This window comes from Parasteatoda tepidariorum, chromosome 9, assembly GCF_982258835.1.
Source record: "Parasteatoda tepidariorum strain Cologne lab strain chromosome 9, Ptep-v5.0, whole genome shotgun sequence".
NCBI lineage: Eukaryota > Metazoa > Arthropoda > Arachnida > Araneae > Theridiidae > Parasteatoda > Parasteatoda tepidariorum.
The window spans coordinates 23,047,884-23,073,982 of record NC_141763.1 but is presented as its reverse complement, the minus strand read 5'-3'; the positions used below and the strand labels follow the sequence as shown (position 1 = coordinate 23,073,982).

Below are 26,099 nucleotides of genomic sequence, written 5' to 3'. Positions count from 1 at the left end.
TAACATTTGTGATAAAGTACATAACATTTTAGAACAAAATAAGGATGTTTTACATACAATAAATTAAAATGCATGGCTGTTAGCATTACCCGAGAAATACCACGTGGAGGTCGCCAAGCTGCATTTCTAATCGGGGAGTTTTGATTTTGGCAGTTCCCCTTGCCTACTGCCAATAGAAGTTCCAATTAAATTTTTTCCAAAAAACATTTTTTTTCTGCAAAGCTCTAAGGAATTAACACTAAGTATTTAGAATTTCTTTGAAAACACAATTATAGATTTGGCATCTTGGAGCAATTACTGAAAGGCTGTCAAATGACTTAGCTCTTGACAGGCCAACATAAAGTTGTCTGAAGGAGCTGTTTTAGGCTGAATAATTTTCCCTTCAATATTTTTCAATCTTTAGCAAGTAAAATAAATGATGACAGGAATAAGGAAATAACACAAACAATTTATTTTACACTTTTTGGAACAGCAACAAAAACATGATGCCACTCACCACAAAACAAATATATATATACAAGAGATTGGAAATTAAATTAAAGAGGGAACATAGAGCACGCTACACACTCCCTTCCCAGTGGAAACGATTAAGAAACATAATCCTCTAAATGAGGTGGGAACCTGACGGTTCTTCCACTACGTGTGGTTTGCTTGTGGTTGTTAGAGGACGAGATTTGTTCCTGGGGTTCGCACTGAGGGTGTGAATCTGTGTCAACCCTTGGTTTGTGAGTATCAGGCGAATGCTCGGTATTGTCCTGTATAGTAAAGCATGGCTTTAGCCTATCAATTGAAATTCTTTTGACTTTTCCATTGATTTCAATATCAAAGTATTTCGATGTTCGGAGCTTGACAACGTAAGGACCAAGATAAACTGGTTGCAATGATGAAGTGGCAGCATTATTGTAGATGAATACATGCGAGCAATTCGAAAGTTGTTTTGAAACAAATACGGCTTTAGTGCCATGAGTAGTCGTTGCGGAAGGTTTCATGCTACGTATGATACTTTGTAGCCTATGCACGAAGTCTGAGTGCGTGACATTAGGGATTTTAGTAACAAATTCTCCAGGTAAACAGAGAGGACTTCCGTAAAGAAGCTCAGCTGAAGAATATCCGATATCTTCTTTTAGTGCCGTACGTAATCCGAGAAGAACAAAAGGTAAAGCGTCTACCCAAGATTTATTTTGTTGCAAATGGCATCTCAGGCTGGCTTTTATAGTTCTGTGTTGACGCTCAATCAGTCCGTTCGCTTGTGGATGGTAAGCAGTTGTCCTAGAGGTTTGAAATCCCAAATATCTGCTCAACGATGAGAAGAGTTGGCATTCAAACTGGCGTCCTTGATCGGATGTAATGCGTTGTGGTACGCCGAAACGAGAAAACCAGGTTGAAATCATGCCTTTTGCTACTGTTTCTGCTGATTGATCCGTCATAGGTAGTGCTTCAACCCATCTTGAAAAACGGTCAATCATCGTTAGCAAGTATCTGAAACCTTGGCAAGGAGGCAAGGGGCCAACAATGTCGATGTGAACATGTTGGAAGCGTTCGGGTGGGACCTTGAAGTCCATCAGAGGGGATTTTGTATGTTTCTGAACTTTGGATCGTTGGCAATCCACACATGCCCTGCACCATAATTGGCAATCTTTATTGATACTTGGCCATATGAATCTTTTCGTGATTAGTTTCCTTGTGCTCCTAATCCCTGTATGTGAGAGGCTATGAATAGCGGAAAATATCTGTCTTCGAAATTTTAAGGGAATGTATGGACGGTTACTGGGTGTAGAGACATCACAATAAATCGATTTGTTGGTTTCCGGAATGGGAATTTCAACCATTTTCAGTCTTGGATTGTTTTTCAAAATTATTAAATCATCATCGTTTTGAAAGTCTGCCATGGTTGAGTAATCGATTGGAGATGGTGTGGAGATGGCATTAATTCTAGAGAGAGCATCGGCCACAACGTTCTCTTCTCCAGCGACGTAGCGAATATCCGTTGAAAATTGAGCAATGTAACTCAATTGTCTGGCTTGTCTAGGGGAAGCTTTGTCCAGCTTTTGCTGAAAAGCGAAGATGATAGGTTTGTGGTCTGTGTAGATGGTGAAAGACCTTCCTTCCAAAATGTGTCTAAAATGCTTAATAGCAGTGTAGATTGACAACAGTTCCCTGTCATAAGCGCTGTATTTTTTCTGAGCGTCGGTTAAGGAGCGTGAAAAGAAGCTTAATGGGCGCAATTCTCTATGTTCGATTTGATGTATGACGGCCCCAATGGCTGTATCTGAAGCGTCACATGTCAGAGATATATTAGCATCAGTAGAGGGATGAACAAGCATTGTAGCATGACAAAGCGCTTCCTTGAGCTTTCTGAACGCATTGCGGGAATCTTCGGTCCATACTAGAGGTATTTTGCTATTTTTGCATTTTCCGCTGAGTAATGAGGTCAGAGGCTGCTGAAGCTTGGCGCAATTTGGGATGAAACGATGGTAAAAATTTATCATCCCTAAGAATCTGCGCAAGCTGGTGGATGATGTGGGCTCAGGTACGTTTTGTATGGCATCAACCTTCATCGGGAGAGGTCTTATTCCTTCGGTTGTTATTTCATATCCCAGATATTTAAGTTTGGAAGCTCCAAAAACACTTTTTGCAATGTTGATACATAAACCATAGTCGTTTAATCTTCGAAAAACTGCGTATAAGTGTTCACGATGTGATTTTTCATCTGGCGAAGCAATTAGTATGTCATCTAAGTAGCAGAAAGTGAAATCTAATCCTGATAACACCATATTCATGAAACGTTGAAATGATTGTGCCGCATTGCGCAAACCAAATGTCATGAATGGAAATTCAAACAGCCCGAAAGGAGTTATAATGGCCGTCTTTGGGATATCTGCTTCGTGCACTGGGATTTGTTGATAGGCTCTAATTAAATCAATGGACGAAAAAATTCTCTTTCCATGCAGAATAGAACCACAGTCAGTGAGAAATGGTAAAGGATAACGATCGGGAATGGTGATATTATTAAGGGCCCTATAGTCCCCACATGGCCTCCAATCACCTGATTTCTTTAGGGTAAGATGGAGAGGACTGGCCCAACTACTTTTGGATGGTCTGCAAAGACCTTGTTGCAACATAAAATCGAATTCAGCTTTTGCTGCTTTTAGTTTTTCTGCTGATAGCCTTCTGGCTCTGGCTGTAACAGGTGCACCTTTAGTCTCAATGAAATGCGCGATGTTGTGACTCTTGATTTTATTATTGGCGAGTGTTGGGCGCAAGAGGTCTGGAAATTCTTTGAGGATGGCTTCGTACTGATTTTGTACTGTGTTTAATGTTGGCGAAACCGCACCGTAGCCCGGGTCACCAATAGAGGACAATGAAGTGATTCCATCGATTAATTTACGATTTTTACTGTCAACCAAAAGGTGAAAGTGAGACAAAAAGTCAATACCTATTATTGGTTTATTTACGTCAGCTATCACGAAAGGCCAATTGAATGATCTTCTTAGTCCTAAATCCAAATTTAGTAATTTTTGTCCATAAGTCTTAATTTTGGTTCCATTTGCAGCGAAAAGTTCCAGCTTCGCAACAGACCGCTTTTCTTTTGGTTGTGGTGGAATCACGGAAATTTCAGCACCTGTATCGATTAAAAATTGAGTCGCACTCTCCTTGTCGCGAACAAAAAGACGACACAGCTCCACCCCTTGGTTCTCTGTCGTCCGCGAGAGCCGGGGATCTAGTTTTCCCGTTGGTGGAAGTTGGTCTCGTTTGGCCAGTCGCAAGGTTTATTACATTTAAAAGCTCTTTCGCCAAACTTTGAATGGTAATAACATATACTGCTTTCTGCACTATTACCCCTTCTTCTAGAATTGCTTCTGGAACGGTATCTGAACTGTTGATGCCCTGTAAGTTGCTTTTTATTCAGTTCGCTAACTTGCAGTGATAACTCTGATATCTGTTCTTGTAGTTTAACTAAAATACTGTCGTCCCTAGAGCTAGCTAAAGCAGCATTTTGAAGCGGTGTGGCTTTTATTTCCCAGATTTTATCAGCCATTGTCGCCAATTTCGACAAATCGTCACCGCTGATTGATAAAATACTTGACATCGCCGTTGGTAATCTTTGCAGCCAGAGAGTTTTAAGAAAAGTTTCACTTACTTTATCGGAAGCCAAATTCCTCATCTCACATAATAGCTGAGAAGGTTTATTATCACCCAATTCCACTTCCGTTAATAATTTGCGGGTTTTTTGAGTTTCAGTTTCCGCGAAGATAGAAATGAGTCTGTCTTTTATGGCGATATATTTCCCTTCAATATTTTTCAATCTTTAGCAAGTAAAATAAATGATGACAGGAATAAGGAAATAACACAAACAATTTATTTTACACTTTTTGGAACAGCAACAAAAACATGATGCCACTCACCACAAAACAAATATATATATACAAGAGATTGGAAATTAAATTAAAGAGGGAACATAGAGCACGCTACATTGTCCATAACTAAAAACTTGTTTAGTCAATACTAAACTGATTTTCTCAAAAATAAAGAGCTATATCTTGAGCCAGTTTAAATTAAATATTATCATGTTTTTAGGGCATGAATCTGAATTGAACAACCTGATAATGCTCACTCTGGTTATTGTTTCCGTTTTTAAAAGCGCTATATGTTGAGCCACCTCATGTGACATTTTTAGCAGCAATCATTGGTCGGGTTTCTAACGTTGCCATTCGGGGAGTTGTAATGAGGCTTTTTTTTATCGCCGTGTAAGAGTAATATATATATAGATATTTCTTTTAAACACATAAAAATAGAAATTCCTTGCGTTCGGATAACAGAAAAGTACCACGGAAAATTTAGGTCTCGAGATTTTTAATTTTATAGGCTCAATATTTTTCGTTATAGTATTTTAAAGCTTAAAAAAAATTATTAACATTTTTATAAAATCACCAAGGTTTACTTCAATGAAAAAAAATTTCTAGTAAATAGACGAATAAAATTTTCATTGAAGATAAGTTAACTGTTAACAAAGCTGACAGTCAAAACGTAAATATTTTCCTCATTAAGACCTTATCTTTGTTTTGAACATAAACGGTTTCTGAATCGTGCAAAAAGGTTCTCCTTTCTCAAATATACACAAAGCAGAGTTTGTTAAGTGACAGAACCATTTGAACTTTTTTCCTTGCTTTGGAGATCACCTAAATATGAGGTAAACATAAACATTCAAACCGAAACATTTAAGAGACTCTGCTCCATTTGCATTGTGTATTATTATATTTCAGTTAAATTTACAAAAAAAGGTCTGGATAGCAATTACCAAATAAATTGCTTTGCTAAAGAAAATAGAACTTAATGGTTTATAGGGTGACCTCAAATAAGCCAATTAACAAGAGTAAACTATATTTTAAGTTATGAAATCAGACCGTAAAACTTACTTTCTTACGGATTTGGAATCCTGGTCATCAAACCATAATCTGGGAAATATTTTCTCAATAGTTTGGTCATGAGAGCAGTCCAAAGTTTGGAACCCTTAGTATCAATTTTACTTTTTGCATATTTTGCCATATCTAAGAGAACTTTTCAAGTGAATCGAAAAACTTATAGATATACGTAATTATAAGATTCGCTTATTCAAAGATGATACCATGCAAAAAAAAAATTATATATTTTATTTAATAGTGGAAAAAATTTTGAATAATAAATGATACACATTTTTAGATAATTTTAAAGAAAGTAATTTTATATGGCAAAATATAAAATTTAGATGAAATCGGTCTAATGGTTTCGGAGAAACTAAATTTAAAAGTCATATATAATTTTCTTACTTATACTAAATTTGTATAGCTTAACATTTAAAATATTGAGCTAATTTATACATGTCATATTAAAATAAACCAAAACTCTTAATAACCGAAGGTAAAATAATAAAAAACAACATATTCTTAATAACATATCTTTTAATATCAAGTATAAGAAATATCAGCACCATTTTTTTTTTTTTTTTTTTGCTTTTACAACATCACACAACTTTTTTTCTTTCAGAAGCTACAGCTAGACATAGAAATAACACTCTACAGAAATTGAAGACAAAAAATAAGCACAAACATAACTATTAATGATTTTATAAATCTCATTACATTTTTTCAAATGGTTTATAAATGGAATTGAAATCACTGATGTAATTTAAAGTAGTGTTTGTAGCATAAAATATAACATGGAAAAAAATACTTGATGAATCTTCTCTTAATAAATAATAGTTTTAAACATGTTAAGAGAAAAATTATTTTGGAAGAAACAACAATAAAACATTGAGGGAGAAAATCCCCATTCATAGTTTAAACAAACACACATGCTTTTTTATAAAATTGTTGAAATAAGTTTGATGAAAAAATATAAATTTCCTTATGGAATTTTTTTTTTTTTTGTTGGATTGAAAGTGGAATATCCCTACTTTTAGGAAAATATTCAACGATCAGTATGCTTTGTGAAGATTATGTTATTTTTCTTCAATTAAAGAAAATTTACAGCCAAGTCAGTAATACTTCTGCAGCAAGAAAAACAAAGCATATTTAATTTCATTTAAGGAAGAATTAATGATCATAACAGTAGGAAATAGTGCTGAAGAATTGCTTTATTATTAACAACATTCCATTCAAACACTTTAACAGAAATAATAATTTTAAAGTAAAGGTATTTTTCAAGAAGAAAGAACTATTAATACAGTTTATTCACTAAAAAAACATACATTTGTATACAGCAATTTATAAAAAAATAAAACATTTATAAAAAATACCATTTGAAAGAAAAATAAAACGATCATTCAAACATTGGGAAGAATACTTCAAAAATTTAGAATATAAAATCTTGTGAATAATGCCAAATCTCTTTCTTTCATTTTTTTAAAAGAGTTTTAAAGTGAGATCCTGTGCTTTCAAAAAGAATAAAAATAATAACACTATCATTCATGAAAAAATTAGTATTTTATAGTTAGTACAACATAATAATCAGTCGTATATTTTTTAAGACAAAACAACATATTGACCATAGCATTTCAACCCTTAGACAGGGGATGAAAACATGAAGTTTTCAATATTACTTTTTCAATCTAAATTTGATAGTACAGGGTTAACACTGAATTGTTAAAGGTAGCTATTTTATTAAGCTTCAAAAAGAAGTAATGTTTAAAATTTGAAATGCCAGAAGTTTAACAAAAAACTTCCCTCAATAAAATATTTATTAATAAAACACAAAATATTCTTAACGATTATTTTTTTCATACACAGATTGAGAAAAGCAATTTCAAAATTCAAAGTAAAACAGCTAAAATAAACAATAAATTTTTTTTAGATGATTGTAAAAAAACCTTTTCCTTATAATTTAGGAAAGAATCAGAAATCGATAAATATATCAATGAACCATTAATATTATTTTTTCAATCATTAACACTAATTTAAAAATTATTTTAAAAACAAAAGACAGTTTTAAATAGTAGAAACATAAACAAGAAAAAAAAAAAAAAGAAACATTGTCAAATTACAATTAGTAATACAGACAAACTGCATGGAGTATTCAAAGTAAAAAAACTTTATGTTTTTAATATAATGCAGGAAATAATTATTGATGAAAAATGAGAGGCTCTTGATTAACGATTAATTATACGACTATTTTTTTTATAATAGTCATTTGAAAAATTATACATTCAAAGGCAAAATGCTACTTAAAGTATAGAAATGAAAAAAAAAAGAAACAAATACTATCTAAAATTGAGACTAAACTTTAAAAAAATAAATTATTTAAATAAACACATTTTCCAATTCAAACTTTTTTAATACTTTAGTAAAAAAGGTGATTTTTCTAATATTCAAACATCAGATCATCAAAAACACAAGAGTAATAAAAAACTTTCAGTGTAAAAAATTTTTCTTGAATATATAGATATAATTCTGAACCTTTTAAACCTTAATTTTATATATCCTTACATTTTCTAATAAACACTGTCAGAGTGAAAAAAGATAATGAAAATTATATATAAAATTACATAAAAAATTAAGTGATTTTCATGCTTTTTATACGATTATTTATTCACATACTCTATAATTTCTAAATATGTTTTCAGTCTAAAAAGCTGTATAAAATTATATAAATTTTCTTTTTATCAAAATTAAAAAAATCTGTTTTAATAATAATACCACTTTTAAATCAATCTAGAAGTTTCCAACTCAATTGATCTCCTTCTCTCTCATATAATTTACCATCTGGTGTGTGCCTGAAAATAGATACGTGTGTATTCCCAGGCTGACTGCATATTCCTGATTCCGAATCTTCCTCTGTTTTATAATACATAATATCAGGATAATGGAAGGCATTACGTATAGCTTTAGCAGCTATCTCAATGGATAACTTATCATAAAAATGTGGAGTATAACAACATGTAACACCTTTATTCGGATTAGTCGCATCAATTCTATTGGTCGAACATTTGACTGCAATAACTTTACTATTTTTATAATTAATGACTAAATGTTTTAGAGATTTCCATGCAAAATCATGATGTGACACGCCAGCAAGAGGACACACATCACTGAAACTATTAAACAAAAGCCATTTTCCGGCAGTGTCTGGTAAATTTTCAACATAGTTTGTAGAACTCACAACAAATCTTTCACAGTTTTGTTCTAATGAAGAAATATAAAGCCACTGATGTGTTGTGATTATACATGGCATGACCTCCCTATATGAAACTTGTGGAACATTTTCTTTGACTCCCGGTGCAACTTCATTTTCAAATTCAACAAGTTGCCAGTTATAGCTGTCTGAGGCACACCTTTCATAAAATTTATTTTCAATTGTATATTTATAAATGGCAACAACCTTTTTTTTGTACCTATCACACACATTACCTAGGACATTTTTCTCAGTTTTATAATACATACTTAAAGGATAAGGATAAGCTTTAAAAATTGCATCTGCAGCACGTTTCACAGCAAGTTTATCTTTGTAATTTGATGTGTAACAGCAAACGGTCCCTAGTGCACCATGTTCAGAATCTTCACTATCCTCAAAATGTGAGAACTTAGCACTAATGATACCTGTATTTTTGAAATCTTTTACTAAAGCTTTGGCAACATTCCAAGCATAGTTATGATGTGATGGACCACCTAAATCACAATGTTCAGTGTTGGAAAACAGAAGCCACTTCCCTGCATTTTCTGGTAAGCCTTGCATTTTATCAGTCTGCTCTTCAATGAATCTAATTCCAGCTACCTTCACTTTACTATTCAGTGGGTCAGTTGTTGTAAAATAATACTGCATATGGCATGGGGAACTCAATGAAGAACTTGGACGAGCAACCTCAGTCAATGTTTCTTTTACCTTAATATTAAATAATTATTTAATTAATAAATTAAATAAACATAGCTAAAAAGTAAAGTTGTTACTATTTCAAAATCATGAAAAATTTCACCTAATTTTAAAACATTAACAGATGTAGTACAAAGATAGTGACTGAAAGCATATAAAAATGTAGAAACTTATAAATCAAAACATATTCATTGCAAAAATAATTATATAAAAATCAAAATAAGTTTGTTTTGTGGTTTCAGTGTTTCCAAAAGCAACAATATTATATGCACAAAGTGAGTAACTCATAAATTTTTCTTAACAGAAGAAAAAGGCCCTCGCTGTATTACAACACTTCGATCTTGAGACCTTAACTCAATCGTACATAGTTTAATTTCAAACTCAATTTTTTAAAAAGATTAAACTTATACACCAGTCTTAAATATTTAATTGCCAATGGCAAGTTAACAAATGGAAATTTTACACTCGGTTACATTTCAATGCTAAAAAAGGGAATTTTTTTTTCATAATATGCTATGTTGTTCTTATGATAAATATACAATCCTCTTCACTAAGTAAATTAAAGACAAAGATTAATTATGTTGATTACCCCATAATGAATAAAGAATAGTATTTATTAAAATTAAGTGAAAATAAGCCAAAATAATATTAGTAAATAAATGAGGAAAGCAGAGAAAGTAAGAACTAAAAAATTATATTAAAAATTAATTTTTCCAGAATTATTAAATTTTGAAAAAACTCTGAAAGGGTAAAAATTATTATTTTATTGATAAAGAATTACGCAATCAGTAAAACTGCCCAACATAAATTATATAAATGTGATAATTCAAGACTTAAATTAAAGTTTTCTTGTGCAGACACTTTCAGTTTTTCAATTTGAATATCACACAGTTAAATTTCATACCACACATAGAACAATAAAATTAGTAGAACAAATTATTTTTATATGCATGGAATTCAGTGCAAAAAACTATTTTCCGTTACTATTTTGTAAACTACAAAAATATTTATGTAGTTCATTTGATATTTTTTGTCCTTTTCATTCGTCCACAATTTTCAAATATTTTTTAATTGAAAAAATATATTACCCTACATTTTTCCTGCTCTTTTGAAATTGTATTCATTCAAAGAGAGAAGAAAAGATAGTCATTGTTAACAATTTAGTAATAATTTTTTTTAATAAGCCTTTGACAAGTATTTAAAATGATTTACTTATTTATAAGAATAAAATTATGTTCATGTGTAAATAATATAGAAAAGAGTTATTAATTTATCTTATTATGCCTATTTTCATCATATTTGTAAATATTTCTAATTATCATAAAAGTTCTAATCTATATTCTACCATAAATTAATAAAATTTAATTAAATAACAAAAAAGGAGAAAATAAATAAATAGTGTTTGTTCCCATAATGGGAGCATTGGAGCCAAGTTACTATTTGAGGTTGTTAAGTTTTAATTTTACTTGTAAATACCATTTAGTTGCATGGCACAAAAGTTTAAAAATATTTACCTCTTTCGAATTGCTTCCCTTTTCAATTTTAACATCTGAGTTTTTTGAGCTCTTATGAGGCATTACTGCTAATGGAAGTCGTTTTGTTGTCTTCTTTCTTGAAGTATGTTTTATCCTAGCCATAGTGTTTTCAACAGTAGGCACACACTGGAAAACAAAATCAAGCTGTCAATGAATTAAATAAAAACATCAAAATCAATTGATTGAAGCTAGTGGTAAGTTTAAGCAATTATAAAAAAATTTTCTTTCTTTTCAATAGATTTGAAAAAGTGGAAACTTAAAAAAAAAACTCGTGTTTACTGAAAAAATATTTTTGTATTAACAAAAAATAATTTTTCTTTCCAACATCGTATTTTACAACTTAAAAGTTATTTTCAACATAATCATTTACAGAAATGATATAAAACAGCGTATGTTTCCATTTCCATTATTCTTCCAGTTAAACAATAAGTAATTTTGTAATCATAAAAAATAAACAATTAAAAATCTTTTAGAATGCTACATAGGAAAAATAACTCCAATCCTTGAAGTTTTAATTAAATTATTCAGTTAACGAAAAGAAGAAAAAAAATTGATTTTACCCCAAAACTATAATGAAAAAATTTCATTTCTTTTCAATTAAAATATATCCTGATTTTTTTACACGGTGATCATAAGTACAAAAGTAGATATTAAACAAAGTTGAAGACAAAAATATAATTTTGTTTATTTATTTTTAACGTTTCAGTTTGTTATTTAAAACACGATTAATTTGTTTTATGCATATTTTTTTATTTACTTAAAATTTGTATTACAATGCTTTAGTACATCTGCTTCTTCAATTACAAAATTATTAAATTGTGTACCTAAAGCCCATTATGCAGCTAATGAACTACAACAAAAACTAAAAATACAAAGGACTCAAGCAAAAGAAAATTTATTTATTCAATCATAAACTAATTCTTAAGATAATTAGAGCAATATATAAACTAGAATAGAAAGACCAAAACTTTTAATTGATGGGTATCAGTTTCATTGAAAAGGCAGATGATGAACAATGCTGTTTCTGCTTGCAATTTAAATAAGTTAGGACAGTATTTCATTTTAAATACAGAAATAAAATTTATTTCTATATGTTATTGCCTTTAATGCATAAAGAATCGGCATACATATTTTCAGAACGATTTTTGCATCAGGTAGTCACCAAATTTTAGAGAAAGCTAGACAAGGGCACGTGATAGATTAAAAATAAATAAATAAAAATGAAAAGAGAAATACAGAATTGAGTAAAACAAATTGGTTAATTACAAATATAAAAAATGTTAGGCTCATTTTTAGCTTTCTACTGGAACTGCTCTTTAATCCCCAAACTTTGATACCTATTTTAGTGCAGTTACTGACATGAAAATTATATAGCATAGAATTATACATAGCAATTTTTAGATCAGTCTATTTCTATTAAAACGTTTCCCATTCAAAAGTCTAACTCTATAAGTAAATTCTTTGGTATATAAATTGAAAATTACATCTTTCATGTCATTCTCAAGCTCTGTTTGAATGCTTTAATATTTAAACTTTGTAACTATATAAACATTTGGTAATTTGGTTCAGGTTTCGCTGTGTCACTTGAAATGATGGAATCCCAATTTGTACTATTTAAAAGTAGGGTGACCTAGGGTAATTCCTGATCAAAAAATGCAAACATTTTTTTTGTAAGAAAACTATTCAAGATAGAATTATAATATTTACTGGAAGTTTGAGGCCATATGAGATGAGTCTTAGGCTACTTTGTTTTGTTTGAAAATCTAATTAGAATTTAAAATATTTTAAATTTTTAGTGATCAGGAATTACCCCTTCTCTTGATCCTTTCTGGGGTAATTACTGATCACCAGTTTTAATCATAAAGGGGCTGTTTAAAAATAATTATACAGTGGTCATTAACAAATAAGACATCAAGATCAAACAAATAAACCAAAAATACATGTTTAAGCAGCTAATAAAACAATTTATTTAAAAAGCAAAAATAAAGGTTAGCACTTTCAATTTTCCAAAAATCTTTGTATCGTGCTATACATTTTAGGCAAGCAGCCAACTCCTTCTCATGTTCTGCTGGAATATGAGAAAGAGTTCCCACATGGGTTACTTTTGCTGGATTTTGTAACTTCATTGAGGGAGAGTGTAAAGTTAAGTAAGGTATGTCAACAGCTCTGGCAGCAGCTCTCGCGCTGAAATTTTGATTTTCAATCATTAAAAGAAATTTACTAATTAAGAAATTTTAATTACTAGAACTAATTTTGCTTTCTAGAAGCTTAGTATCCTTTTTAGGCTTATAATTTCTCACCATATTTATATTAGGCTAATTTATAAACTTAAAAATTATTCTAACAATGTACACACATAAAATTAAGATATAGCAAGGTAAGACAAATTGGTACACATTTGTCTAGCATACGGTTCAAAACAAATTTAGTGATTAAATTGAGTTAAAATATATTTTATAGTCGTTCCACTTGAAAAATATGAACTGTTACTTAAGAAAAGACAATTAGCTATTTATGAAAAGAAATGACAATGATCAGGAATTACCCCAGTGATCAATAATTACCCCATCTGCAGGGGGCAACATTTGATACAGTTTCCTATAATCAATTATAATGTTTACAGTAGATGTGAAACAATTAAACAAGAGCTTACACTATTTTCAGATCAAAGAAAAAGAAAGTAACTCAAAATATTTATTATTAAGAGAATGAGGGGGATCTTTGCAGAAATATGCACATTTTGAAACCCATCTTTGAAATGGAAAATACAGAAAGCAGTTTAAAGATACTTATTTTGTTAGATTAAACAAGAAACTATTATTAAGTAAATGTAGTTATACCTTAGTAAAGTGTACAAGCATTTCTTGTTCATGTCTCAAATTTAGAAAAAAATTATTTTTTTAAAATAAAACTTAGATTATCATTATTTACCCCAGAAACAGACTGATCATGAATTACCCCGGGTCACCCTAGGTTTTTTTTTTTTCCTTCCAGTTATTAACTCAAGTCACATATAAGCTTTTATTTTTTTTTTGTTTCCCTCCCAGATATTTGAAGATGGTTTGTAAACAAAGATGAATGAAATGGTAGAAAATTTCAATTGTCTCTTATATTCCTCAATTCCTTGTAGATAGATCACTTGGAATTTCATTGTATAAAATATTTTTAGTGCCGTCAAAATTTATTGTTATTTAATGTAAACATCAGATAGATTTATTGTCCAAGGCTACTAGCATCCTCAGGAAATACTAGAGACGATATATAAATAGAGATTTAAATTTTGGTAACATAACAATCTATATACAAAAGTCAATATTTGTTTAATAATATAATCACTTTGAAAAATCCTGACAAAATAAATGTCGCCACAAACCTATAGTTTTTTCACAGAAAATAAGCAACTATTTTTTAAAATTTACAATATGTTTTAATCAGTTTATAATCAATACGATTATCGACCTAAAAAACTTGGAAAATTAAAAATGTTAAATCAGCATTAGTTTACTTTAAATTTGAATTTTATCAACATGGAACGTTTTAAGAAGACAATTTCTGCTAAGCATTTCAATTGTCATTGTTTGGTACTGAATAAAAGGAATTTTCTTTTAAAGTATGAATTAATTTGAGGTTCTTTAAAACGCAAAAATAGGCAGCAAAAGACGTGTCAATTCAAACAATCGCACGTTTTCAAATTGGTAGTGTATAGCGTGAGGATGCCTGTGAATCCTCAGGAAACAGGATGATCCCTCAAGGCATGTTTTCAAGCATGCGCAGTATACTAATCATAATGAGTAATACTCTCTGTCCTTCCTAGTCAGATAGAGTCAGATGACTACGCGATAGAAAATGGCGAGAAATGGCATTTCAAAAATGTGACTACTTCAAATTTATCCAAAACTAATCAAGGATTACATAAAGGGTATGTGACTATACTTTATTCAAAATATTTATTATCTGCCTTTTCACTAGAAATTTATACTTCCTTAAGAGTTGAATGATCATTTCTTTAAAATATTTGACTAACGAAAATCTTTATTTGATGTCAAAATGTGCAATGACTGGTGGATTACCAGAGGATTAGAGAATGATTTTTAAATTTAAATATGTTTAGGCAATCCTTTGTAATAGTATTTAACGAGCATTTAATAATATATAGAGAAAAGGCAGCAATAAATATATAGAATAAAATATATTTACTACTCATAATACTGTGTTCCCTTTTGTTCACTCATTGACTCAATAGAATATTCATAAGATTGCCATAAATGACATTTCATCAAAGCAATATATTATTTAAGCAATAATGAACTTCTACTCACTGTTATAAAAAAATACTTTATTTTCTTATAAAAAACATTAAATTTTCAGAGTTTATTTCTTATTCCCAAAAATTCGTTTGAAATTAAATATTTATATATAAAAATATAGGGGTTTTTTTTCATTAATTTTACTTCATAAAACTTTAAAATATGCAAATTGATGTCTTTAAAATTTTTACTTTAAACTTCAATTTTTTTTATTGCTATTACAATTAAGGTGACGTTCCCATTCTTTATTACTAAAAGCATTCCGAAAACAAAAAATCCAAATAAATATTGAAAAAAAATACCTTTTATTTTTACCTTAATCTAAAAATATAACTTCTTAAGAGACATTTGAAATTTTAATTCAAGTACTTAAAAATGTTTCAATCTTCATAATGCATTTGTTTTTTACTCAAATTTATCAATTTCATTTCATATTTTGTTTTTATACTCTTTCATTCAGTTGATAACAAAATATGTTACAATATAAAGATTTAGTTGAATTAAATCATAAAACAGAGTCTTTGCTAGTGTGGATTATATATTTTTTATTCTGTTAATAGATGGCTGCACCAGTTATTTAAAATAAATAATAATAGTTTCTTTTTAGTTAGTGGAGACGTATATCGCCAAAAGATGGCACTGAGATACATTGAAATTTTACTTTTTGTTTGGACTGTCAAATCTAGTGGGAGGGGAGGGGATGTTTGACGAATGCTCCTAAATTAGTGGGAATAGTTTTTTCTTCTTTTTTTTTCTCTCCGTTTTTCCCTCTTACTCCTTTCGGAACACTAAGCAAGGATATAAGAATGATTTCTCGTACTTTTTGTATCTAAATTTTTAAGATGTCTCATTTCACATGTTTCTGTCCTTAGATTTTTGCTATGATTTTTCATTAATAAAAGCACTAGCATATTATCTTTTGGTTATAAAATTAATAGATAATGATGTAAAGGATCATTAACTGGAAAATGAACCTTTTATTAATAAAATTATTCTTTATGTTTGTTATACTTTTTTAATTAACATGCATGAGAATTAGTCCACCCACAGCAAATGTTTGTTTCACATCAGTGTATCATAAATATTCATCGTAGAGTTAAAACCTTTGTTTATTTTATTTAAAAAAATATTTCACAATTTTCTCCAATTGAAAACATTTGATGTTGCACGTAGTACTTTCATTTATTATTTATTCATTATTATTATTATTATTTTTTCGTTTTTTTTTTTTTTTTTTGCGTTCTTTCTTCTACTGAAATTCGATGAGTCACGAAAAAAATTTCTTAAAATAGTCTATAGTGATTTTATTTCCATAATTTTACTTTTTACTATTATAATAATGCAAACTGAGAAAAAAATCTGATTTAGGAACTTTGGATAAATGTTTTGCTTACTCTTTTCATTATCTATAGTACTCATTGTAACTTTAACAGTAAAACGTATTTCAAACTGTTAAAAAAATTTTATATTATAACGTTTTATTTATTTATTATTTTTTTATATATATAAAAATCAACTGCACATATAATATTGAAACTTGAAATATGGTTCTTGCTTGAAATATGGATAATTCAGAGATGCTCTCTGTTTCCCTAATTCCCCATCAAGAGAGAAATCATTAACCCTCTGGCCCTCTGGCGCTGGCGAAGCTGTAGTGATGCCAGCCGACGCCACTTTCCGTCATTATTAACAAATCCAGAGCCGTTTTTAAGGATGGGCCTGGCCCAAGGCATGTGGCAAATGATTGAATTAATACGTTCTTGTAGAAGGGGACTCGAAACTTGATTTCTAAAGGGGTGGTTTGTTTTACTCAATTACTGCACCAGCTATACAATTCTTGGAAAGGGGATTTTTGTATGCCAGCCAACAACAGTAGAACAATACAAATGTTTCTTTCTATACATACATACTAGAACATACTTTATGTTTCTTTTTATTTTTAAAAAATTAAAATTTTTATATGACAGAAAATTTGAATTATGTGTTTCTAATAATACTTGTTTTCTTAAATGTATTGACCACACCTGTTTTTTGAGAAGCAAGTTTAAAAAACGAAATTAGTAAATTGATATTTTTCTTTTATATAAAAATAATACAAAATTATTATTTGTACAATTAAAATAATTATTATGAATATGTAATTATAAATTTAAAATTTTTAAATTTAGCGAATAAAAAAATATTAACGATAATTCTAAATTTATATTGCAAAAATTCATTTATGAAATCAAAATTCATAGCTACTAATAAATATATTATTATTAAATAAAAAAAATTCCTTTACGATGACATTGTTTGCTTAGAAAATATATTATTATTATTATTGTTAAATGAAATTCTCCCTAGTGTAAATTCAAAGAATAATAATGAAGGAATTATGAGACTGAAACACTAAAAAAAATTTTTAAACAAATACTTCCATGTAAATAGATGGTATAACAGGTGAATGAAAAACTAGTTTTTGTAAGAAAATTATGAAGTAATTTTGTATTGTAAACAACAAAAATTCTATCCCAACCTATCCTTTATAAAAAATTAAAGCTTCAATCTTGATTCAAATTCTTCATTTTTTTTTTTTTAATTTTCCCACGAAAAATCATCTAGCTTCTCTTTCTCACTCTCTCTACTTTTAACTGAAAAAGATAATTTGGAGTTCAGTAGTACAATTAGTTTTTAAATTTTCATTTTCAATGTGAAAAAAGTGCTTGAACGAAATACTTGAGTAGTGCTTCGAAAACAAAAGGTTTCAGGGCATTGAGCTATTATCCCTTTATATTTTCTTCTTCATACACTTCTTTTTTTTATTTAAAAAATATTTAATTATTTGTCAATCATGAGCATTGAATATGATGTCTGGCAGGAAATGAATTTTAATGATGTGACAGAAGACTCTCAAAAACCATGAAAAGTACTGTTACCTTAAACTTTCATAATTATGTATTAACGCTTTTATAATAATGTATTTGTTTTTCAACCTTAAAGTAAAATAATTTTTTAAAAATGATTTAAGCTAAAAAATTTTTATACTAAAATTAATCATAAAGGACTCCCAAATAACGACAGGCCCAGGGCTCCGAAAAACATAAAAACGGCTCTGAACAAATCAATGACGACAGTCGAACAGCGGCGCTGCCTCACCGATCCAGACTTTACTTATGTTCCCTTATAAAGACTTTACTAATAGATGTTTACAGCTAATCTTTTGTTACTTAATTGCTAGCATGTTATCTTGTTATAAATATGTTTTTTGTTGGTTTTTAAATACACTTTTTAAGTTATGATTCTTCATTTGTCGTCAAAGATGCACACAGTTTAAAAAAAAGAGCGACGTCCCTTTTATATATTTTTTCAGACAGTTTAATTACTAATAGAAACATGGTCTTTTTATTTTTTAAATACATAAGAAACCGTCTAATAGTTACTAAAAAAATCTGTTAGATTATCGGAATTATATTTCTATTAAAATCCAAAAAAAAGTAGTTTGAAAAAATGTTTTTTCATTTACATTCAAAAATTTATCAATAATTAATTTTGAAAATTAAAGAAATTTACATGTTGAATTATTTATGTTCCCTTATGTTTAAATGATTACAAATAAGTGCAAATTTGGAAAGGCATTGTTTGGAAGTGCGCCGTCAGTCCATGCTTCGCAATGGACACTTGTATCCTTATCTACATTTAGTTTTCTCTATTTCATAATCATAAATTATTATAATTCAAAATATTAAGTTTTTTACTTATTTTGACTTTAATTATTACTTAAAATAATAAAAAATATTTTGAATGAAAATTGTGCGTCAAAGGGTTTAACCTTCTACTCTTCACCTGATTGTTATCTGCCGTGGAATATTATCTCTTTTGCATTTCCGTGTTTCTTTTGTTATCTATTTTGTATTGCTTACAAAATTGAATGATATCTTTGGAAAGTTCCAGCAAAATATTTTTTTTTCAATTTCATTATTATTCTTTAATAACTGGTTTGTTCAAATGTAATTTAAAATTCCTATTGTAAATGAAATCTGCAAATTTAAATATAGAACAGCAATGTTTATATAACGAAAAAGCGTTTATTGAAACTGAATTAAAAAAGTTATTTTATTTAGCTCTTTTAAAGTATGTGAATAAGCACAATAAATTAGTCAGCTAAAATGCTTGTTAATTATGGTGTAAGCAAAATATTGATTGCACAGCAAAGATATTGCTTGTATTCAGTATTGTCACCTGGAAGAGTCATTCCACAGTATTTTCAGTTAGTGGTTGAATAAATTCAAATTAATGCAGCGAAAAAGCGAGAAAATTGTTACTCTCATGATCATTATCTCCACTATTTTCATTTTATGATCAATAAAAAGCAAGGTCACAGAAAGGGATGTTTTATAATGTATTACATTCTCCTTTTTTCCTGACAACCTTAAATATTTCTATAAAAATTTTAAATAACTACTAACTATTGCTTTTTAATTAAATTGTGATTAACTATTACTCTATTATTTTTCAATAATTACTATTACTTAAAAAATTGCATATAATTTTACTTACTAACTGCTTTTTTAAATAACTATTACTCCACTTAGGCTCCATCATTAAATTCATGCTTGTTTTGTAGAAGGGAAATATGAAGACTGAGTCGCAACGAACATTATGGATCTATATCCATGACCATAACGTCCTCGCAATTAGGCCGTTATCTGGTAAAAAATAATATTGCTCTCGGTTTTTTTTCTTTTTCTTGTTTACATGATATGTTACACGATGTACTAAAAACTGAACTCAGTGGCGCGACAGCCCATAGAGGAATATCTAACTCTTCTTCATGTCAAAAGCAATAAACTATGGTATAGTACATAGGTTCTCAACCTTTTTAACGCTGCCGCCCCCATAAGGAGCAAAAAAAAAGTTTAAACGCTCCTTTTGTGAAAATTCAGTTATTTGGAGCATAGGGTGAGCTGAATTATAAAAGGTAACATTTTTAAGCAATATTCTTACGCGTTAACATTGTTTGGTTTTTTAAAAAAAAATAGTGTGAACGTTAACTCGATACTTTTCTCCCGACAGGTAATCTATTTATTATAATCAAAATAAATACGGTAATGAGAAAACAAACAAAGAAATCTATGCTAAAGAGAGTTATTTAAACTTAATTAGATAATTAAAAAAACATCAAAAATAATTTTTTACTCTGAAACGTGGTATCAACCAAGCAATCAAGTAACTATGTCAGTGGGATGATTTTGCTTGATGGTTCAGAGCTAGTTTCTTAACATTCGGTTCAATATTTTCAGCGAGGTGAAGACGCAAGTCCCCTCGTTGCACGATTTCGAGTCGATTTCTCTTTTTTGTGACTAGATCCGTCACAGCACAGTCCAGGGTAGAGACGACTTATGTTATCTTGAAGCCAAAATTCTGTGAGACGATCACCATTCTGGAAGCTAGCTTTCAAAGTTTCATAAGTTGAAAGTTCGACCAATTCCTCCTGAATATGAACCTCTGCTGCTTCAATATTCACGTAAGGGTTCATAACCCATTGAGGGACTTCCAGGGTCAACACATCTTTAAAACGATTAGAAAAGCCCATGTAAAAAGACTCAAGATGTTGACAATATTCCTGTATATCACCAGAGGAAATTTCACCATTCTTTTTAAGATCCGATAAGATCGGAAATTGACTAAACTCATTCCTACCAAAATTCTGCTTCCACAAAATGAGTTTTTTTAGAAAGGCAGAAATAACTGATTTTGAAGTGATCAAATTGAGTTCGTTGCCTTGAAATTTTAAATTAACACCATTAAATTTTGCAAATAAATCCGTCATGTAGGCAACGTCTATCTTAAATTCTAGCAATCTGTCTCTCAGAGCTACAACATCTTTGTCTTCCAGGAACTCAAGCACAGAGTCGAAAAGATTTCAAAACCTATTGAGACAGGTCATAGCTGTCTGAATAATCGATCTTTAAGATCATTACTGCGAATTTTGTTCACAGCAGAGATAACGTATTGCAGTGACTGATGCAAGCGGTCACTGAGATTTTTTCCAACTAAATGCTGTCTGTGAATCACGCAGTGAACAGCTAAAATATCTGGTACCTCCCTCTTCAAAAAGGCGATAAACCCACCATGTCGACCCACCATTGCTGGAGTTCCATCAGTGGCAACAGACATAATATTCGTAAAAGTAATGTTTTTCTCTTTAAAATAATCTTTGACAGTGTTAAAAATAGATTCTCCTTTGGTATCTATAATCAAGCTTCGTGCAAAGAGCCTATCTAGAAAAAATTCTCCTTCCTCAACAAACCGGACATACGCCAACAATAAAGCCTCATTACTTGGCAAAGTTGATTCATCAACTTGCAGGGAAAATTCATTCGATATCAAAAGTTTGCATAAGGAATCCTCAACGTCTTCCGCCATCTCATCAATTCGTCGCCGCACTGTATCGTTGCTTAATGGGATATTTTTTATTACATTAGATGCGGCTGGATGATGTAAAACTGTTTCTAAGACTTCCTTAATAGATGGAAGTATCAACTCTTCGCCTATGGTATGAGCCTTGGCCAGATTTGGCAATTAATTTTGATATATTATAAGAGGCTATCAGACCATCGTCGCATTTTTGGGACGAGGTTGCTAGTAAGCAGGGTTGGCAAGTTTTTGACACATGACGGTTTTTACCGGTTATTACCATGGTTTTTACCGTCATGTCAAAAACCCCTCTGTCAAAAACCCATAGTTTGGATAAAACTGTATTTTTATTTGGGTTTAACTGCTTATAATTTAAAATTAATTCATTTTTTTGGCAATAAAATTTAAAACAAAGTTGCTAAAAGATATTTAAGAACAGATTTCTGCATTTTCCCCAACATGATTATATCAAAACATACTATTTGAAGTAAAATATTAGGATACTAATCAAAATTTTCAACATTTCCAAGCATCATTTTGTTTGGCATATTACGTTACTGAAGAATGTCAAGATTGATTACTTTCATTCATAAAATCTTGCTGTGAGAAACACATGTACACATAAAAAGAAAGTCTCATCAAAAAAAAACTTTTCTTATCATTTTTGTTTTCAATATTTTACACAGAAATGAGACATGAAAAAGCCTGGGAAATCCTTTTAGAGTTTCCTTGCAACATTGCAATAACCTTTTGTTATCATTATCCTCAATGATCTCGAATCCTCATTATTCTTGAATTTCAGACTCCTTCATACTAAACTCAGAAATCGACTGGGCAATGAAAAATGTGCAAAATTAGTCACTTGCTATCGTATGCTTCGGCACAGTGACCCCAACTACTGAACATATAATTTTGTTTGTAATTAAGTTTTGTTTAATGTGCTTTTTCAACTGAATAAAAGCTTTTAACTTGACAAAATAGCAGTAATTCTTGACATAGAGTTTGTTAGTAGTTTTGTTTAGCTTTATTTCTAATATTTAAGAAATGCCAAATTTTAAATTCTTCATTTTAGTTCCTGAATTTATTAATAGTTCCAAGCTTTTTTGTTTGTTTGTTTATTTCTAACAATTAAGAAGTGCAAAATTTTGAATCCTTTGCAAATCAAGCTATAATGATAAAAGTAAGTATCACTATTTTCAATAAGTATATTACAATATTTCTGTATGAATGTATATCCTTCCATAAGAATACGTGTATGTAGTTGCAAAATCAATAGCAGTCATTTACAACATTAATTTATAAAGGCAATTATGTGAAAATAATATATTGTCCACCATATGCCATAAATAAAACAAAACAGTAGGTTTTTGACAGTTTTTACCGGTAAAAACACGGTTTTTACCACTGTCATGTCAAAAACCAGTTTTTGACGGCAAAAACCCAACCCTGCTAGTAAGTCCGAGACCGAAGGTGCCTTCAGAAACTTGTCCTTGATGTTCTTTAAAAATGACAAGTCTTTATTCTGTTTGTCAGGGTGATTTTTTTGCAAATGCTCCTGCAAACGAGAGGGTTTCATGGCCTCATTCGATAAAACTTTGTTACAAAGTAAACACATAGGTAGTTGAGAGTTCGACGGTGATTAAACAAATCCAAACTTCCAGTAAGTGGCATTGTATTGACGACACTTCTTTTTGTTAAATGACATTGTTGGCGGCAACAAAATGCAAACGATGAAAAAAAAAAACTATTTCTTAAAATTAATGAATAATATACTATGAAAAACTAATTCACACACGTACCTGGCCAAAGAAATAATGAAATCGAATTGAAACCTGGGAAAAAACTGAAAGGAGTGAATGAAAACGATCATAAGAAATACTGATCAAATCAAACATTCTTACTAAAAGAGCATGCACTTCAATTTCGCCAAATGGCTTGAATGAGTCAGAGCTATAGGAGACAGTCTTAGAAAATCCGATAACAGTAACGGCAGCTGTCTGCCAAAATCTTAATTGTGAATTAATAACCCCCCTAATATTTTTGAGGATCCTAATAAAGCAAAAATGGAATACACTCGAATTTTAAAAAAATAATAATAATTTCCTCTCGTTCTAATAATGATTTTACTCTAAAAAAAAACTAAACAGCATAGCACTTTCGATTTAAAGTTATTAAGCAAATATGAATATCAAATTGACGCCTATCCGTCCAATAGTTCAGAACACAGTAGTCACTCCGCACTAAAATCTAAAAATAGATCTAATGAATATGTAACTCTCGAAGGTCTGTGCCAGTCTAAAATTTGATGAAAATAAAACCGCAAATTTATTGCTCGATAGTAAAAAAAAAAAAAAAAAAAAAAAAAAAAAAAAGTTTTATTCAAAATAAATAAGCCGTTCCCAGAAATAAGAAATTTATGAATCAAATTTTCGCCAAACGGCTTAAATGAGTTTGAACCATACGCCAAATGGTTTGAAAAAGTCAGAGGCAAAAATAAATGACTCATGCGCTGTGCAATACTGTTTCGAAACGGAGAAAAGGTGTCGTACAAGTTCGTCTTATTGCTGGTGCAAATGATGTATCGAATATTCTTATTTTTTCATTTAATATTAATTTAAGATTTATTTTACTTATTAAATTAATCTTAATTTAATAATTTTATTTGGGAGTTTTAAAACTAAATTTGAATGACTAACCATGCTCATTGCCCCCCTACCGCCCATAACATATCCAACGTCCCCCTACAGCCCAAAACAAGTTCCCTGCCCCTCAGCATACTCCCACCGCCCCCGTAGAGAAACAAGGGTATAGTAAAATAGGAAAATTTGCCCATTTTAGTGAAATATGTCAGGAATATTCTGAAAGTGTTATTGATGCGGAAATAAGTTTTATAAGAGTTATTTTAACTCTAAATTTATTTTTTTATTTGCTTTGAACGTGAAAATATTAGCTGTAAAATGATGAATTTTTGAAGCCACGAATTCGAATGGTTCAAATTTGAATTTCTGCTTGTATAAATTCTAAAATATTAAAAAATTACATACTATAAAAAATTTTAAATATGAAATTTCTTAAAATAATCGTATGCTCATAATTAAATAAAATATTGCATAACATAAAATTCCGAAAACCGCATTATACGTCAAAACATAAATGATCAACGTCGATGGATAGACAATTGCAGTGTCTGCCTGAAAAAGGCAAATTACGTTTCAGCTTATGTAATGCTATTTAATTAGAATTTTTGGTAACGGTTGGCGTCATTCGTTTCGCTTTTTCTTTTTTAGAATTTATCTGTTCCTGATCTTTGATTTTAAATTATATTAAAAAATAGTTATTTAGAAGTTAAAAAATATTTACATTGAGAAGGAACTATTGATATCTCCGAAAATATTAATTGTAAAAGGTAAAAATGTAATTGTTAAAGTAATCTATCGACCTTTTTTTTAAAGAAATTTTTACACACTTTTTGTTTCTAGAAAACTGTTTGTCTACTTTAAGTTTTATAAATACATTTATATATAAATATACATACGTATACATATTACGTTCGTAAACATATTACGTATCCATAAATATGTATACATGTGTATAGATATACAAATATGAATGCGTATGCATACGTATATGCATAAATACTTAAAATAAACTAACAGTTTTCTAAGAAAAAAAAAGGATGTCCCCTCCTATGTGTGTTGAATAGAATGAGATATGTAACAGGAATCGAATAGAGGGTTTTAAGTTTTTATTCATGCATTTTACATTGCTTATTCCTAATCGTATTTAATTATAAATATTGTTCCCAATGCATTTTTTCTTGCTTATTCTAATGGACTAATATTTAAAATGCGTTTTTTTTTATAAAGTATATTTATTTAAAAGAAACTTCTTACAGCTTTAAAACCAATTATGCCACACACTTGAATTTTATCTCATGCAATTAAGCATGAAAAACTAGATCGAAAAATGTATCTAATGTCTTCAGATAGCCCCTATATAGCGAAGCAAAAAGAGTGAATAAGTAAACGCCAAGAGTAGTTTTTTTTATACATGATTGAGAATTTTGAACTATTCGTTCTATAGCTAAAGTAAACTTTGTACGCAAAATAAATTTCATAAAAATTAAACTAAAACAAATATTAAATTTAGAATAAAGTAAAATATTGATCAATATATTATTACAAAATAGTTTAAAATTATCTCATGCATTATTTAATATTTTTAATGTCATTTAATATATTAGAACATAACTAAAACGATAAATTAAAATGCCCAAACTAAAATAAGTAATTATTATATTGTAAAATTTATCGTTAAAATGATTTGCGTTGCAAGAAATGTTAAAGAAAATATTTCATAAAAATACATAAAATGACACTGCAAAAGAATTAAATATCTCATTAAAGTCCCCATTTTTTATAATAATCAGCGAATCTGAGTTATAACTGTTATAACTAGAACTTAATATAGCTAGACTATTATAAGTTGTAGCTAGAAATTTCTATATAGTATAGCT

General features: G+C 29.7%; 1 protein-coding gene across 4 annotated transcripts; it reads right to left on the bottom strand.

Moving 5' to 3' along the window:
- Positions 1–5,921: 5,921 nt before the first annotated feature.
- LOC107442632 (uncharacterized) lies at positions 5,922–14,475 on the bottom strand. 4 transcript variants are annotated; one of them, XM_043042305.2, is made up of 3 exons: positions 14,337–14,475; positions 10,857–11,003; positions 5,922–9,354 (listed from the first exon to the last, which is right to left on the bottom strand). In XM_043042305.2, the coding sequence occupies exons 2-3, from the start codon at positions 10,977–10,979 to the stop codon at positions 8,182–8,184; spliced, it is 1,296 nt and encodes a 431-aa protein (XP_042898239.2). In that variant the 5' UTR covers positions 10,980–11,003; positions 14,337–14,475; the 3' UTR covers positions 5,922–8,181. The 4 variants fall into 4 exon arrangements, with proteins under 4 accessions (XP_042898239.2, XP_042898238.2, XP_015911734.3 ...); XM_043042304.3 differs by having other exon boundaries at positions 14,251–14,406; XM_016056248.4 differs by lacking the exon at positions 14,337–14,475 and adding an exon at positions 14,214–14,326.
- Between the last annotated feature and the right edge of the window lie 11,624 nt (positions 14,476–26,099).

Excerpts from the sequence above, each read along its gene's own strand:
- LOC107442632 (XM_043042301.2), bottom strand. The coding sequence starts at position 13,738 with ATGCTTGTACACTTTACTAAG. Across the intron at positions 11,004-13,717 it reads TGCTTGTACACTTTACTAAG|TGTGTGCCTACTGTTGAAAA; the intron begins GTATAACTACAT and ends TTTGTTTTCCAG. Across the intron at positions 9,355-10,856 it reads AGGGAAGCAATTCGAAAGAG|GTAAAAGAAACATTGACTGA; the intron begins GTAAATATTTTT and ends TTTAATATTAAG.